We start from the raw sequence: 15,068 nt of genomic DNA, 5'->3' as shown, positions 1-15,068 counted from the left end.
TATTAAAGGCCCAAAGCCAATCAGAGAACCAACGTGTTTTTACTGATAAGGGATAAACACTGTAAGAAGGCTCGAAATCCATAAAACCAGATGTACATCTGACAATGCAAACACTGAATGGGCCCAAGCAAATCAGATATTAAGGCAGTGTCACTTATTTTCAATATCACTTAGAATAGCCAAAAAAACATATCTGTATGGATGTAAACGTCAAAATAATGGTTCAGTTTTATTAACAACAACCCTACCAGTGCACAGAAACCAGTACCATTGATATTTATCTGCGGATGGCTAGGATGGAAAATGGATTGGAACTTGAACAAATTGGCCAGCTTTTCAAGTACGTCCTACCTATCTTGGAAAAATGGCTGAAAAGTTATTATAGTTTATTCTTGCTCGGAGGAATCGTTTCATTTTTTTTCTTTCTCGGTGCTGTAAGAGCAATTGCATATCAGGGAAGAGGTTATTAGTCAAATATTTAAGCAAACTCTCCGTGACAATGCGTTTTTAAACATGAAACGGAGGGGATCCACTCTGCCCTAATCCCAACGCCCAAGTCAGGTGCTCTGAGCCAATTTTTATGAAACACGTAAAGGAAGTGCACATCGTAACACCGCAGCATATGAGAAGAGAAGAGTAGCCAAGGCACATTTTCCTTCACTTTTATCATACAGTTTATCCCCATTTAAAGGAGCATAAAGGCTTAGAAAATAAAAGATGGATTTAAAGTACATTTCCTGCGAAAGATAAGCATGGGCTTTGGAAAGGCTATAGTTAGTTTTTCTTTCTATTCAAAAAATAACTGTATAATCTGATCTGCCAATTCAATGTCCCACTTTCCTGGAAAACATTTCGATTCACGGAAAAAGCGATTCCATGAAAGACGCAAAATGTTCAATTACATTTTCTTTTCATTTTCGTAGGCGCAAAGCGCAAAACTCTGGCTCGTTAAAATACAAATGTCTGCAGTTCATTTATCACAAACCTTAGCGCATACCTTAAGGAGTAGACAATCCGTTTTTCTTTAGATTTGATTTCCTATCATTCGTATCTAACCTGTACGGGAAATAAATTACAAGACAGTTCACAAGGGAAAGGCTGCAAAAGGCCACATAGTTTATAAAAAGATGAGTCACTGTTTTAAACGTGTAATAACTGAAGTTATTGGATTCGCATTTGGTATGATCGGAAATTGTTAAGACTTCGGTTTGAGTTATCCTTCACGGCCGGTAAGACAGTCCTAGGCTATTAAATTATGGATATCATGCTCAACCCATCCAAATATTATTTGAATAAATATCAGTTAATTAATATATTGTCATTCTACAAGATTGTGTTCTGACATCTCGGAACTTTGTCCGCCCTGGTTGGCAGTTTCAATGACGAGCTTCATTTTGTTGCTGTCATTAGTTTCCATGAAAGGTTTCCATGAAGAATACAGTGCCTCAGATGCCAGCTCGTCACTGAAGAAAATAAAAGTACCATAGTTAGATATTGGACTGTTAAACCATAAGCAAATTAAAGTAAGGACGACGGCAACTACAACGCCAAAAATAATGGGTTTAATGAGCAAAAACAATCGTTCTACACCAAACAACGTGAGCAAATTAAAGGTTTTGTGGAGAACGTGAACACACGATGGTGAATGTTTCATTCTCTTTCGAAACGTGAACCACACTCCTACCATTTTGGTTCCTGGGTAGTTCAACGTCGAACGAATTTAAACGAGCTGAAATAATCGCGAAGTAGCACAACCAAACTAACGATTTTCATTGGCGTTGCAGTTGTCGCTCCCTATTGTCTTTTGCTGTGCGCCGTTTACAATTGAGATAAAAGTTTACTCGATAGTAGATTATTAAATCAGCTTTGCTAGGAGTCTTCAATGAATGACAACCCTGATGCACGCAGGTTCCATTGCATTGAGATTGAATGACAATTTGGAAATGTTAGTTTTTGACAATAAGGAAAAGCTAGAACGCTCGGGGAAATACCTCTCGGTGCGAGGTCGGGAACCAGCAACAAATTGAAACCCCAACTAACTACTACGGGCCGGAACGCGGGATACTTTGGTGGGAGGTAAGCACCCCCAGAACTGCCTCATCCCTGCACCCCAACTCCTGTAATCTTTAATAAAGTTGCAATTTTAATAAATGAATAAATAAATAAATAAATAAATAAATAAATAAATAAGTAAATGAATAAAATGAATGAATGAATGAATGAATGAATGAATGAATGAATGAATGAATGAATGAATGAATGAATGAATGAATGACTGACTGACTGACTGACTGAATGAATGAATGAATGAATGAATGAATGAATGAATGAATGAATGAATGAATGAATGAATGAATGAATGAATGAATGAATGAATGAATGAATGAATGAATGAATGAATGAATGAATGAATGAATGAATGAATGGGAATTTCAGTGGAATCCACTGTTTCCAGGTCGAATTGGACTTTGAAAGGTTGGTTTTTGTGGAGGGAGGAAAACCGGAGCACCCGGAGAAAAACTCTCAGAGCATGCAGGGACGAGAACCAATAACACACTCAACCCACATATGACGCCGAGACCGGGAATCAAACCCGGGCCACACTGATGGGAGGCAAGAGCTCTCACCCGCTGTGGTGCCATCCCTGCTCCCATACGACATGAGTTTTTTAAGCCATGAATTTTTTTCCCAGCTGATGCTGACCTTTTCAATGCTTGAATTTATTGCTACCCTTTCAGTCCATCACATATTTTTGCGATCCAATAAAAATACCACAAAGACCACAATTCGCTACAGTTGCACATATGGTAGAAAATAGGTATCCCTTTCAAACTGATCCTCCCCGTTTATTCCACTCTATGCTCAGAGACCTACCCCCTCCTGATAAACTTATAACGAAAGACCCCACTCACTGTAAACAAATAGTAGCCATTTCTTCTTGAAATCCCTTTTTCATCTTCTTGATTCTAGACACAAAAAAACAAAACAAAAAACAATCGTCAGGGCATGTTTTAAATGTTTACCTCTTTCGTTTTATTCAGGTGTAAAAAATATTATGATGGCTTCTATGAAGCCTTTGGTGTCCTTTCGGAATTTAGGGGTCGCACCAAGACGTTCCAATGGTATTGGGTACATACGGGGCACCAAACACATATACAACGGGCCAATCTTGAAAGAAGTGAATCCTGGCTTTGAACAAAACCTGAATCAGCCTCGGGATGTAAAGCCTGTTTTTATACCTTTATGCAATAATTACAAGTATAATAACTCAAGTTTATTTGGGAATACAACTTTCAAGCATTTAATTTCAATCTTTTTAACCCTTTAAGCCGTAACAATTATCAGCATCAAGTTTTTTTTTTTTTTGTAATATCAATGTTCAATCCCTGAGGTCATGAGAATTAAGGATATGATCACCCGAGATGAATTTTCTTAGCACTTTAAAAACTTCTCCACAGTACTTTTTTAAGAAAAGTATGGGGACAGGGAAGGGGCATTTGTTCTATGACTAGTTAGGGGTTAAAGGGTTAAATTCACTGTAAATAATCAAAATACCCATCACAAAAAGGGGAAAACATTAAAAATTTCTTCCAGTTTTTTTAGCCAGGTTATATAAACTTTTCACGATAAGTGAGTGGTTTCTGCAGTCGTTTCCCCGTCCGTGCTGAAGGCACGCTCTCATTGTGTTTTCCGTCCTGCTTAGTAAACCTCCTCTCTTGTCCCCTCTTGACCTCATTCAGTCGTAAAGCGCTCGAAAATAATTTATCAGAAAAGAGAGAATTCAGAAAACTCCCACTAACTTATCTTAAGATGCTTTATGCAACCCGGCCACTAGCATAAGAAACCAGCAGTGTATTTCAGCAATTCAGTATGGCAGTCATGAGGCCCCAGTGAGTGAAAAAAAAAATTAATAACAGTAGATTATCTAGCAACCTTTGTCGCATTGTGGGTGTTGAGTTGGGATCATCTAGTTAAAGGATTCCCAATCACCACTGAAATCAGTGGGTATAATATAGAGAAATTGTGTATGTAGGTGGAAGGTTGTAAGTTGGGGAAAAATAAATAAAAATACTCATATTGAGGGACCAAAAGACTGCAGTGCAGCCACCTCAACCACAACAGAGTAAAAACAAAAACAAATAAAAAATTAAAAAAAAAACTCATATTGAGGGACCAAAAGACTGCAGGGCAGCCATCTCGACCACAATAGAGTAAAAACAAAAAAACAAACAAACAAATTATAAATACTCATATCGAGGGAGCAAAAGTCTGCAGGGCAGCCACCTCGACCACAACAGAGGAAAAATAAAAACAACAAAAAATGAAAAATACTCATAATGTGGAAGCAACAGTAGATAATAAAAAAGGTTAATTAGGTTAAAAGGCGTGAGAAACATAGAAATGAAAAGAGGAGAATAGAGGAAATAAAAAACATTGAGTTTTGGTAATGTAATATAATGTAAACAAAATTAGTTAAAAGGAAATAGTGGTTAAATGGAGTTTTGAGATACAAAATATTTCGTTCTAAAAATCGTATGCAGTGGTGGATGGAAATTGTTGTTTGCACATTTGACATAAAAGAGAAAAGTAAATTAATTGTCAGAAATATGGTTGTGAATAAAAACTGAGTATCATCTCTTGTTATGTTATGCAACTTACTAAGAATTGGTATTTCTTATGTCCCCATTAAGGTGGAGTTATTTATTGTGGTGAAGATCGAAATAAAACCATTGGCTGGATTTGGTGGAAAGATGGCGTGACAAGAAATCTAGTTGTCGTGACCGTTTGTCTCCTTTGGAGAAGTTGTTCCAGAATTGGGAGGTCAGAATCCATTCTGTGATTAACCGTGAGGAACAGCCATTTCCGACGAAAAATAAAAAAAAGTTTGAAGGTGCCCACATCCCCATGGGTTTCTCCCAGAATAATAATTGATACTTGTTGGGCCAGCTTGAGATAGGGTAGAAAGCATCTCCGTTTAAAACTTGGAAGAGTTCTTGCGGGAACCGATTCTTGCCCCTTTGCACAAAATATTAACTAAGTGCTCCCAATTTTTTTACCTTTTCCGGCGAACAAAAAACACAGCCGCCACAACGCCCACGGCTGATAGGCATATTGCCAAGGCGAGTGACACACCCAGCAACGTGGCTTGATTTGTTTTTTCCCCCTGTGTTTGTACTCTGTCCTTGTGGGGACTGGCACTGCTTTTGTCTGATTCGCTCGCGTGAACTGTAGACGTTCTTGACGTCACAATGTCCTCGCTATGAAGTCTTGTTGTCGATGAAATAATTTCTGTGGCAATAGACTGCGTTGTCGGTGTGGTGTTTTCCACAGATCTGTTTGTTCTGTTGATTGGAGCTGTACTAACTTGTGGGGGTCTTTCAATTTCTTCTGTTAGAATGAAGTCAGGCATGATTATGATGCATTCATCTTAGACCAAGTAAGGGCAAAAAGAGGGTGCAAAACAAACAAAAAACAGATCAACAGCAACAACAACAACAACAACAAAAACCACAACAACAACACCAACACCAACAACAAAAAATTACAGGAAGTAAAACTCACTAGCCCACCAACCCAAAGAGAGCTTGCTCGCATGCTAGAAATCCCCAAGTTTTAGGGTTAGCTGTGTTGCTTTGGTGTAGAGTTAGGCTTTAGGTTAGGTCAAAGGGGTTGATGCTTGGTTTTGGTTAAGTTAGTCCAGTTCAAGCAATAAGCTGTGTTGGGAGCCCGGTCATTCACAAGGTGCAACTCGATCATTGCATTAATTGTGATCGATGATATTAGTTGTTTGAAGGTGCCATAAGTTCAAATTATTAGTAGTTGGCTCGGGGAATCAACCTCGCGTGCTGTTAGCGAAAAAGAACTAAAACCTCGAACTTGTTGTCTAATTGCTTCTGTTGCTTCCATCGAAAATAAGGAATAGCAATGAATTCGGTGAGTTTAAGAACTGAATAGGCTAGACGCCATTTCATGGACTAAGTTAGTCTTCATATTCTGTTTATTCTGTATTCTTCAAATGTTCTTATAATTTTTTGTATTGGGATTCTGTATTTACTTAAGCGGCGTCACACAGGACTCAATTTAAACTAGCGCTCTGCTAAACTGGATGTTCCTGTTTAAATATTAAATGAATAAATATTTTTAAATATATCAGCTCTACCACTGACGCCGTTCCAGATGTTGCATGTAATTTCGAAATCAGTGGTGCTTGAAGTCATTACGTGCTTGAATATTTGTAACTCGATGTATTTGAAGATCGCGGGTGATGTTGAATTTTGGAACAACGTTAACATACAGAAAACTGAAAAAACAAATATCAAAATTTTATGACTTTTGCTCTGTCGTTAACGTTTCTTTTAATGCTCTACTGTCCACGCCAGGAATAAGAAAACAGCGAGTTTCAATTAAAACTGAGACTTAAACAACTTTAAAATATTACATGGGAGTTTAAACTCGTGACTCAAGTCCTCGCTCTCAAGCGATCAGGGGATGTTGACAAAAGCACCGTCTTAATCAACCAATGAAAGGAGAGAAAATATTCTGGCGAGAGCTGAATAAATGAACAAATAAATGGGTAAAGGATCAAACGAATGAACGAATAAATGAATGAATGGATGTTATCTTGTCGTGCAGTCAGCTTTTTTCCCGTTAGCTGTTAATAGAGCGTTACTCGCGTTTTGCTTATAAGCCAAAATCCCTCGAGCCCGATTGTTCGCATGTGGTGATGCAAGTACAAAGCAGCCACTTCCTATCTCTTGTAAAAGGAAGACTATACAAAAGATTGCGTGACGTTGTGTTTACACGATCCCATTTTAAAAAAAGGCTACAGGCAAGCAGACAGAACGCGGTTAACAAATTAAAATAAATAAATAAATAAATAAATAAATAAATAAATAAATAAATAAATAAAAATAAATAATGAAATAAAATGAAATAATAAAAACTGATTGGCTCTCCATTCAGATTAGCTACGTATCGAAGTATCCCCAGCATCAGCCCCAAATGTCAATTTGTTCCCCTTATCTTTTTGATAAAGGGAAGCCTGTACCAAGGGTCATATATGCTTCTGACGAAATGATAATAGCATTCCGCTAACACGATATATTGCGTGACGTCATACTCGTGTCTACATCAGTTATTTCAAACGGTTATAGATAAATATGGCTACACAGAACTTGGTTAATAAACTCAAAACTTAACGAATCTGATTGGTTGCAGATGTTTCTTTTATCAAAGTATCCCTACATGTACAGTCCCCAAGTGTATCGTTCATTTGTTGACGTAATCAAACGCGAGGAAGGCAGAAATGACGACTGTTTCCACCGCAAGATATTTTGATATTTGTTATGGAAAAGCAGATTCCCGGCATAGTTATGAACACGGCAAACACGGCAAAGCAAACTAACATACTAACGCATTTTAATTCACGGTTGAACTTAATGTAGAGATGTGTGTACGCTTGCTTTTTCGATTCGTTAGTTGATAAATGACTCGATAAGCCTTACCTTGATTTGTTCCATTCTTAGATGACGATCCTAATTGCGTTGAACCCAAAAGTATCATTAAGGAAAGCATAATTGCTGAGACATTGGTTTGAAGCGGCATTGTAATGGTTGTCTTTTCAAACCTTCTCAGACGGCGACTTCTAAGCGCGAAACACTCAAAATGCCTGCCTTCAGTGCCTTGGGATGAAATTGCCTTCAACACGAAAACAACGTGCTTAACCTTGCCAACTGCTGCGATACGAACCAGTTCTGATATTAATCTTCTTTCCTCATTTTTTATATATATTTTAGGTCGTTGTTTTGGGAGGGTTAAGACTTCCTTTCTGACCTAATATCAGCGCGTCACGTCAAGAATACAACAATAATATCTATATCAGATTTACTCGCTTACCTCTCCACACTAAGAAGGCCATAAGGTCTTGGGTATTAACTTTCAGAGATTTTAATCTCCCTTCAAATTCAGTAGACATATACAGAGTACCAACGGTTTCAGTCTCAATAACAAAGGTTTAACATCGTTGTTACTCTCATCCTTAAGTAACTTATATAACGTTGTATCTGTGAATCGGGCATCCTCGATCAGTTGCTGGCTAATGTTTACTGTAAAAGGTGGTTAAGTAATCCAGGTAACTGAAGCCAGACTAATCCACTTCCCGAATTCAGATGAAACCTACTGAGTAGTGTTGTTTAGTGGTATTTTTTTAACATTTTGTTGACACGATCGATGAACGTCTATTTCTCCAGTGGTGTTCATTCATAAAAGCAGTCAATCAAGTTTTGTTTTCTTTTCAACCCACTGTACTACTACAGTCTTAAACTGAATAGACTTCGGTGTGTGGGTAAGAAAAGTACCTCTAAAGACCCCATTATTTATAAGGAAGATTCAGAACAGCTTTTTTTTCAACGGCTTTTATAAGACCTAATTAAATTAATCTAAAACTGTCTTCCGAAACACAGGACTTCCACTTAAGACTTCCCATGTCAGATGTGAAAATGAATTTAAGACATCAACAACAACCCACACGAGCCTGATTGCTTGCTAGAGACTCCGCCTCCTGCTCATGCTCATGATTGACATGCTTTGCACTGACAGATGAACATTAGGCCAAAAAGCAGAGTTGTTACGTTAGGATGAAAACTGGACCAAAAATCAGAGTGTGTAGTGTTAGGATGAAAGTTAGTCCAAAAGCCTAAGTGACACCTTGAAAAGCTTTTTTGGCGATTGTCTTGAGTGAGTAAACAATTGCGGCTGACCGAATCATCTTGTCCTTGGAAATCTCCTTAACTCCCAAACCTGAGGAATAAACCGCACGCGAACTCCACTAGACCCGAAACTTAAATTCGCTTCATCCTTCTTCCCAGTCACGGTACTCGTAAGACACAGCCTTAGAGGGAGGGGCGGGGCGGGGATGGTGAAGGAGGTTCGAGTTCGATTGACTCGGCCATGACGCAAAGCGAGCTGCCATTCATTTAATTGGGATCGAAAATCAATAATGTTATATGCCAACACCCCAGTAGAGAATGCTGACACTGGATTCCAGAAACGCAGAGGGACAAAGAGAAAAGTAAGATTTCTTCCTCTACTTTCAAAAAACACGGCAAATATCAGCAAATTAGAATAATTACCGTGCGTCACCTGTTCGTTGGCCCTGGGCAAGACAGTTAGGCATCCTGTGGTTTCTGGTATGGTCTCTGTCACACGATCGCACGTGCTGTCACAGCCATTGTTTTCTCTTGAGGGTGCACAAAGCAATGGCAATATAATGCCCCCCTCAGGAGTATAAATATGCAACGAGTCGCTTGCTCGGTTCTCTCCACCGTGAAGCCCAACAGGGCATTTGGGCGAAAAGATTTCCAAAACGAAATCGGACTAGTCGAAACAAGAAAAATTAACCGGATTTGTCATCGGACAAGACACAAGTTGCAAGAAAGAGATGTTCATTCAATATTTACGTGGATTTTCGTTTTTATATCGCGTTAGCTTGCTCGTTCAGGTGAGCTTTTTGCAAATAGTCACCGATATCAGTGATCAATGCTGCAGATACATGTATTCTATGATTTTTAAAGAATCATTCAGAGTTTCGCGCCGGAGTCGGCTGTAATCTTAATATTTGTACAGATTTTTACGTTTAGGCTGTGTTTTGATTGCGTTTGATTGTGTGGTGTAATCTGTCGCCTTGACAGGTCAACCCGGGCATGATCGAATGCAGTGTCGAATGTTAAGCTTTATCCTTTGGTTTGTTTACATGTCTTGAGTAACAGAGATGTTTCTTTCACCAAATTTCCTTCCTTTCCACACAGTATAGGGATATAGAACAGTGGACATCACTTTAATCTGCGGTTTTAAAGTCGATATCCACAATTGCAAATTGACATACAACTTTAAAGTGCACATTTTACAAGCTATCCTGTTTTATAATTAAGTTATGACATCGATCGGAGTGTTCCTTCCGCACATCCTGCCTACTTGTAGTCTTAGGTACATGTAGAAAATCACTCATTAGAAATTTTACTCCTGTAAAAAGAGAGCTCTCTAAGATAGAGTCTAGACACAGAAATCTGAGATGTGTACATGTAGCTTAGGTTCATGTAATTTTTTTCATGCACGTTTTTGCAGTGTAAGTTTCTGTACATGTACATTCATCGAGTTCTGTGAAATCCAAAGGGAAATATTTGGACAAATACATATCAAGGTGTACTGACCGTGTATGTGGAAATAATTTGTGTGACTGTAATGCATCTAGAAGTTTGACGTTTGGTCAGTAAAATCATTTACCAGGGTATTTTCAATTTGTGAGTTTTGAATATGCTGTAGTTCAGAAATTGATTTATGTTGAAATTATTTGTCATCAGATCTCCATACAACACTAGTAATTTGTTTATCCTAATTCAGAATGGCAGCCAATCAGTCATCTTAAAGGGCTATTATATTACGGTGTGTATACTGTATGGAAAGTTGGTACTACAGCAAATGGGCTGATTATTTCACTGACCAACTGAAGATTTTGGCAAACAAAATTAGCTTCCCTCAGAGTTCAGGGGATTTGACTAAAAAAAACCATTCTTTTTTCAAGTTCCCAATAATAATAATAATAATAATAATAATAATAATAATAATAATAATAATAATAACAACAATAATAATAATAATAGTAAGTCTTAATTTCGTAAGAAAAACACACATATCCTATGTTACAGAAAATATGAGTGATGAGTGTAAAAAGCAAGCTTCAGTACATGAAATAACACTAATTCTAATGAAATTAAAGAGCAAGCTCGCATTTAAAGTATAGGCGGTTTATAAAAGGAATCATAAAACACTCCGTGTTTACTTGACATGTACATGTAGGTTTCACAGCTAACTTTCTTCTAAGCTAGCATCTGATATTCTTAACTCGTTATACAGCGGGTGACCGTCTAAGCCCATAGCTTTAGTGCATATAAGTATTTTCATCTTGTTTTTCTAAAAGATTGGGATATCTTTGCTATAGGAAATGTACCTACGCTTCGTACATCGTTGTTAGTATGGGATGCTTAGTAATACACTAACAGGTAATCAATTTCAATTGCTGTTGGCACAGCCATGTCAGTCAAATAAATTTTGGAGCTTTAAGTACCCTTGTCCTGGTGCAAATAATTCATTAATTACATTGAAAAATGCTAAACTTTGACTAGTGACTTAAACTTACTTACAGTATTATGATATCAAGATCAACAACTCAATAGAACCTACATGTACATGTAAATGTACACTATAGCATCTTGAAGTTGTGTACTAGATTTTTTATTTACATTACATGTATACACTGCAGGCTGGTCAGACAGCCTACTGTATGTTTTGCTCAAAACAAATACCTATAATACTGTATAAACCTCATTTCCTCATAACATTTACAACCAGGTTCATTGAGATATGGACAAATTGCAAATTGCTAGTGCTTATTGCTGGCTACACCATATAAACTTATTTTGGACTTATTTTGAATCTACTACAGGCATACATTAGCAGTTATACAGACATCAATGTACAAGCTTGTATGCCACTAGGCTTGTACTTTTTCTTTTGCTTTACTGTTTCCTACCAGACTCAAGTCACAACTTGGTCCATTGAAGTGACATTTTATCAGCAAACTTGGCTTGGAAAGATCTTTACATTTAAAGAGCAAAACAACAACAACAACAACAACAAATGTACCCCCTGGTATTTGTGATGTGGTTTGCCACTCCTACAATTTTTTTAGTATTTTTTCAACGTTAAAGGACTTACAGACTCTGACATACATGTATCTAAGGTGGTTCTATGTATTAAAAGCTGCAATTTAAGACCTATCACATGGACATGTGTCAATCATTGAAATTTTATAGTTTCTGAGGTTTTGTACCATTTCTGTTAAAGATCTGACTTCCTTCAGTTATCTTGATTGAAATGAATTGCACTCATCAACATCTTTTAAATGGTACATCAGACACAAGCATTGTATTTTTCTTTGTCGTTTTAGAAAATTGGACCAAGAAAACTAAGGCTGGATTCATTAGGATTAAGTTAATAATTCCTTACACTGTATATTTTCTGTTTCATAGCTTGTAGCCACTAACCAGCTTGAACAGGCAGCTTTGAACCCTGAGACCCTTCAGCGTTTGATGTCCATGGCAGAGCTTCAGCTCCCAAGGATGAGATCTCGCACCATGGAAAGCCTTCAGATTTACACTTGAAGCTGCTCATTTGGCAGATGGCAGTGGCAATATGGTGCTTCACCACTGGTAAGATACAGCTGTAGTTTTATGTACAGTGTCCCATAAATTAGATATTGTTACATGTACTAAGAGATATCAACTCCCCAGGGAGTCTCCTGGGTCCGATTGTTCGAAAGCCGATTAAAGTCAATCCATGTCACGCATGACCAGTATTTTTGAAATTTGAATGGAGTTTTCAAATTTACATGTCAGTTTTGAACATTGCCAGTGAGATTTCAGAGTTTATTGGCGGTATAAAGTTATAAATTAATTTTTCTTTACATTACAACATTAAGAATAACAAAAATTATTGTTTCCCAAGTATTTTGAATCTTTTCTTTCTGTTTATTCGTCTTTTTGGGAAACATTTCCAGAGAAATGTTCAACATTCCATTTACTTGTCAGACATTACAAAGAGAAATTTGAATGTTCATTTCATTTTTGAAATACTGATGTGAACTGACTGTAAGATAAGCTGGAAAATAGATTCCACCAAAATTCCGGTGGAAATTTTCAGAGTCTGTTTTTTTTTTTTTTTTTTTTCATTTTAGTGATTTTTTTTATACTCCAAATATTTCCGAAAACACTCCACAGATTATCCCAAAAGTCTGTTTTTGTTTTTTATTCAAATTAAGTGTTTTTTTTAATATACAGGCTAATGAATTACAGTGAATGTCTTTGTGAAAATAGTACCCCTTTCCTGTGGACATACCTGATACAACATTGGGGTATATTCTTCTCCTTTCCATTTTGCAGGACTGATAATTTTCCCAAGACAAATTTTTGACCGCTTCTTTTCTCAACCATGCGTAGCTATTGCCACACAGTGATTGTACGAGAGATCATTTGATTACGCAAACTGTTAAATGACCTGTTGGACATAGAGGAAGTTATTATTATCTATTTTTTTTTTATCCGGTTTTTGGTGCACTTTGTAGATAGGGATCATTGGCTAGGGTGTACTTCAATGAATGTCACCCGCTTGGCTAACAAAACTTAAATGAAAAAAACAGACTCTGAAAAATTCTGCCGGAATTCCAGATTCCTGGTTTTCCAGCTTACCTTGACTGTAACGCTTATCGACAACAAAAAGTTAATTGAGATTTTCATCTGGCTCGTTTAAAATGGTTTAATTAAATTAAAGGCTAGTTTCAAGCTAAAGGTTAAGAACAAGGCAACCCTGAAAGACAAACATCTTTTGGAAGAATCTTTATTGATAATTTATTAAACTCGCACCAATTTCCAAACCAATAATTCTTTATATTTTTTTATTTTTTTATTTATTATTTTTTTGAAAATTGGGGTTAAAATATTTGCTTATTACAGAAAAAAGAAAGTCACTTACATGTGGGAGATTTGGTGACCCAGACAGGAGACTGGGAGATACAGTCTGTACCTTCATTAAAAAAGAATAATCGGCTTAGAAATTGGTGCGACGGTTCATACAAACATGTTGTCTGCATTTTCATGAATCTTTTACCCAGTCTGTTTGAGACTTTTACAGAAACCAAGGGAAATATTCAAAAATATGTTTTCATTCTCATGGCCATGCAAGCGACTGTCTGGTTGGATAAATGTCTAACCAATTAAAGTGCTCTTTTTGAGGGGTGCATCATAATTTTTTTTGAGGGGAGGAAGAGGGGATATTGGTTAATGATGAGTGGTTGGCATAAAGGAAGAATCTCAAGATGTCAAGTTTTCAGAGGCTGACATCTCTTGGTATGCTGAATAGCTTTTGTGCCAGCAGAATAACAGCAAAGAGGTCGTCTTTATTCATGCATAAAATGCCTGTAGAAGTACACTGCACCTACTCTGACCACAGTCTCAGAAATAACACAACGACCTTTACTACATGCAGATACAATGTAGGTTTGTGTCATTCTAACTTCAAAAAACCATGCAAAGAATGCCATGGAAACTCATTCATGGATTTGCTCCAGCACAAAATCAACATGCGTCTGGTGTAATTGTTTTGTTTTCTTTTTTGTTTTAGTCACCTGGACATTCAGCATGCGCATATTAATGAAGGACTAAAGAAAAAAAAAAGAAAAAAAAATACGAAAAAAAAAATGTAGAGAAAGATAGTGGACTACAATTGAGCCGTTAACATCAAAGAAGTTTTTTTTTTATGGAAATTGCGTCAACTGCTTAAAAAGGAAGAAGCTGATATTAATTTTCTTTGATGTCAAACTCCTGAAAGCCGTTTGAAGCAGCAGTGAAGATACCTGAACTGGGAATCACCACATGCATTTTCCTGGATTTTACCGTTTTTTTTTTTTTGTGAAACAACATGGATGTGACTTATGAAAATGTGGCCGCTTTGTCACAATGAAAATAAAAGAAAAAAAAAATAATAATAAAAGAAAGAAAAGGTGATTGCGTTCGTTGTAAATGTGCCAGCTTTAGTTTCAGTGGATTGGGAGGGGGGGGGGGGGGGGTGGGGACTCAGGTTCACCTCTTCACTCCAAACTCCAATCTGTTCTGCAACTCATAGGTCCTTGTTTTATGGATCAGTGTGGCCATTAAAGTAAAAGGTAACGGAAGTTAACTGAACAGCCCCCCCCCCCCCCCCCCACTTTGTTGCTCTTTCCATTTTTTTCTTTACAACTAGCGACTTTTTATTTTTTTTTTTAATTAATTTCTATTTTAAGAATGGGGCAAGGAAAAACAAAAGCAATAACAAAAAACAACAACAAGAGGTAATAAAATGTTGATTCTCACTGTTGTAGTTCGTGCCTATTACCAGCGGACGTTGCTTATTTTGAATAATTTACTAACTTCAAGTCCCTTTATTTTCCCGCCCATAACCCCCTCCCCCCCCCCCCCACC

At 37.2% G+C, this 15,068-nt stretch overlaps 1 protein-coding gene and 1 long non-coding RNA gene across 2 annotated transcripts; one reads left to right on the top strand and one right to left on the bottom strand.

Annotated features, from left to right (window-relative positions):
* Window positions 1-200: 200 nt before the first annotated feature.
* Window positions 201-6,662, bottom strand: LOC146456886 (uncharacterized). Its single transcript, XM_085092550.1, has 3 exons — window positions 5,058-6,662; window positions 2,913-2,966; window positions 201-1,463 (listed from the first exon to the last, which is right to left on the bottom strand). The coding sequence occupies exons 1-3, from the start codon at window positions 5,408-5,410 to the stop codon at window positions 1,319-1,321; spliced, it is 552 nt and encodes a 183-aa protein (XP_084948676.1). The 5' UTR covers window positions 5,411-6,662; the 3' UTR covers window positions 201-1,318.
* A 2,637-nt stretch (window positions 6,663-9,299) lies between these two features.
* Window positions 9,300-14,615, top strand: LOC146456885 (uncharacterized). Its single transcript, XR_014858685.1, has 3 exons — window positions 9,300-9,499; window positions 12,087-12,266; window positions 14,233-14,615. It is a non-coding gene; the product is annotated as an uncharacterized LOC146456885 (long non-coding RNA).
* Window positions 14,616-15,068: the final 453 nt, after the last annotated feature.

This window comes from Pavona decussata, unplaced genomic scaffold (assembly GCF_977016875.1).
Source record: "Pavona decussata unplaced genomic scaffold, jaPavDecu1.1 SCAFFOLD_253, whole genome shotgun sequence".
NCBI classification, from domain to species: domain Eukaryota; kingdom Metazoa; phylum Cnidaria; class Anthozoa; order Scleractinia; family Agariciidae; genus Pavona; species Pavona decussata.
This window is presented reverse-complemented; position numbering and strand designations above follow the sequence as displayed.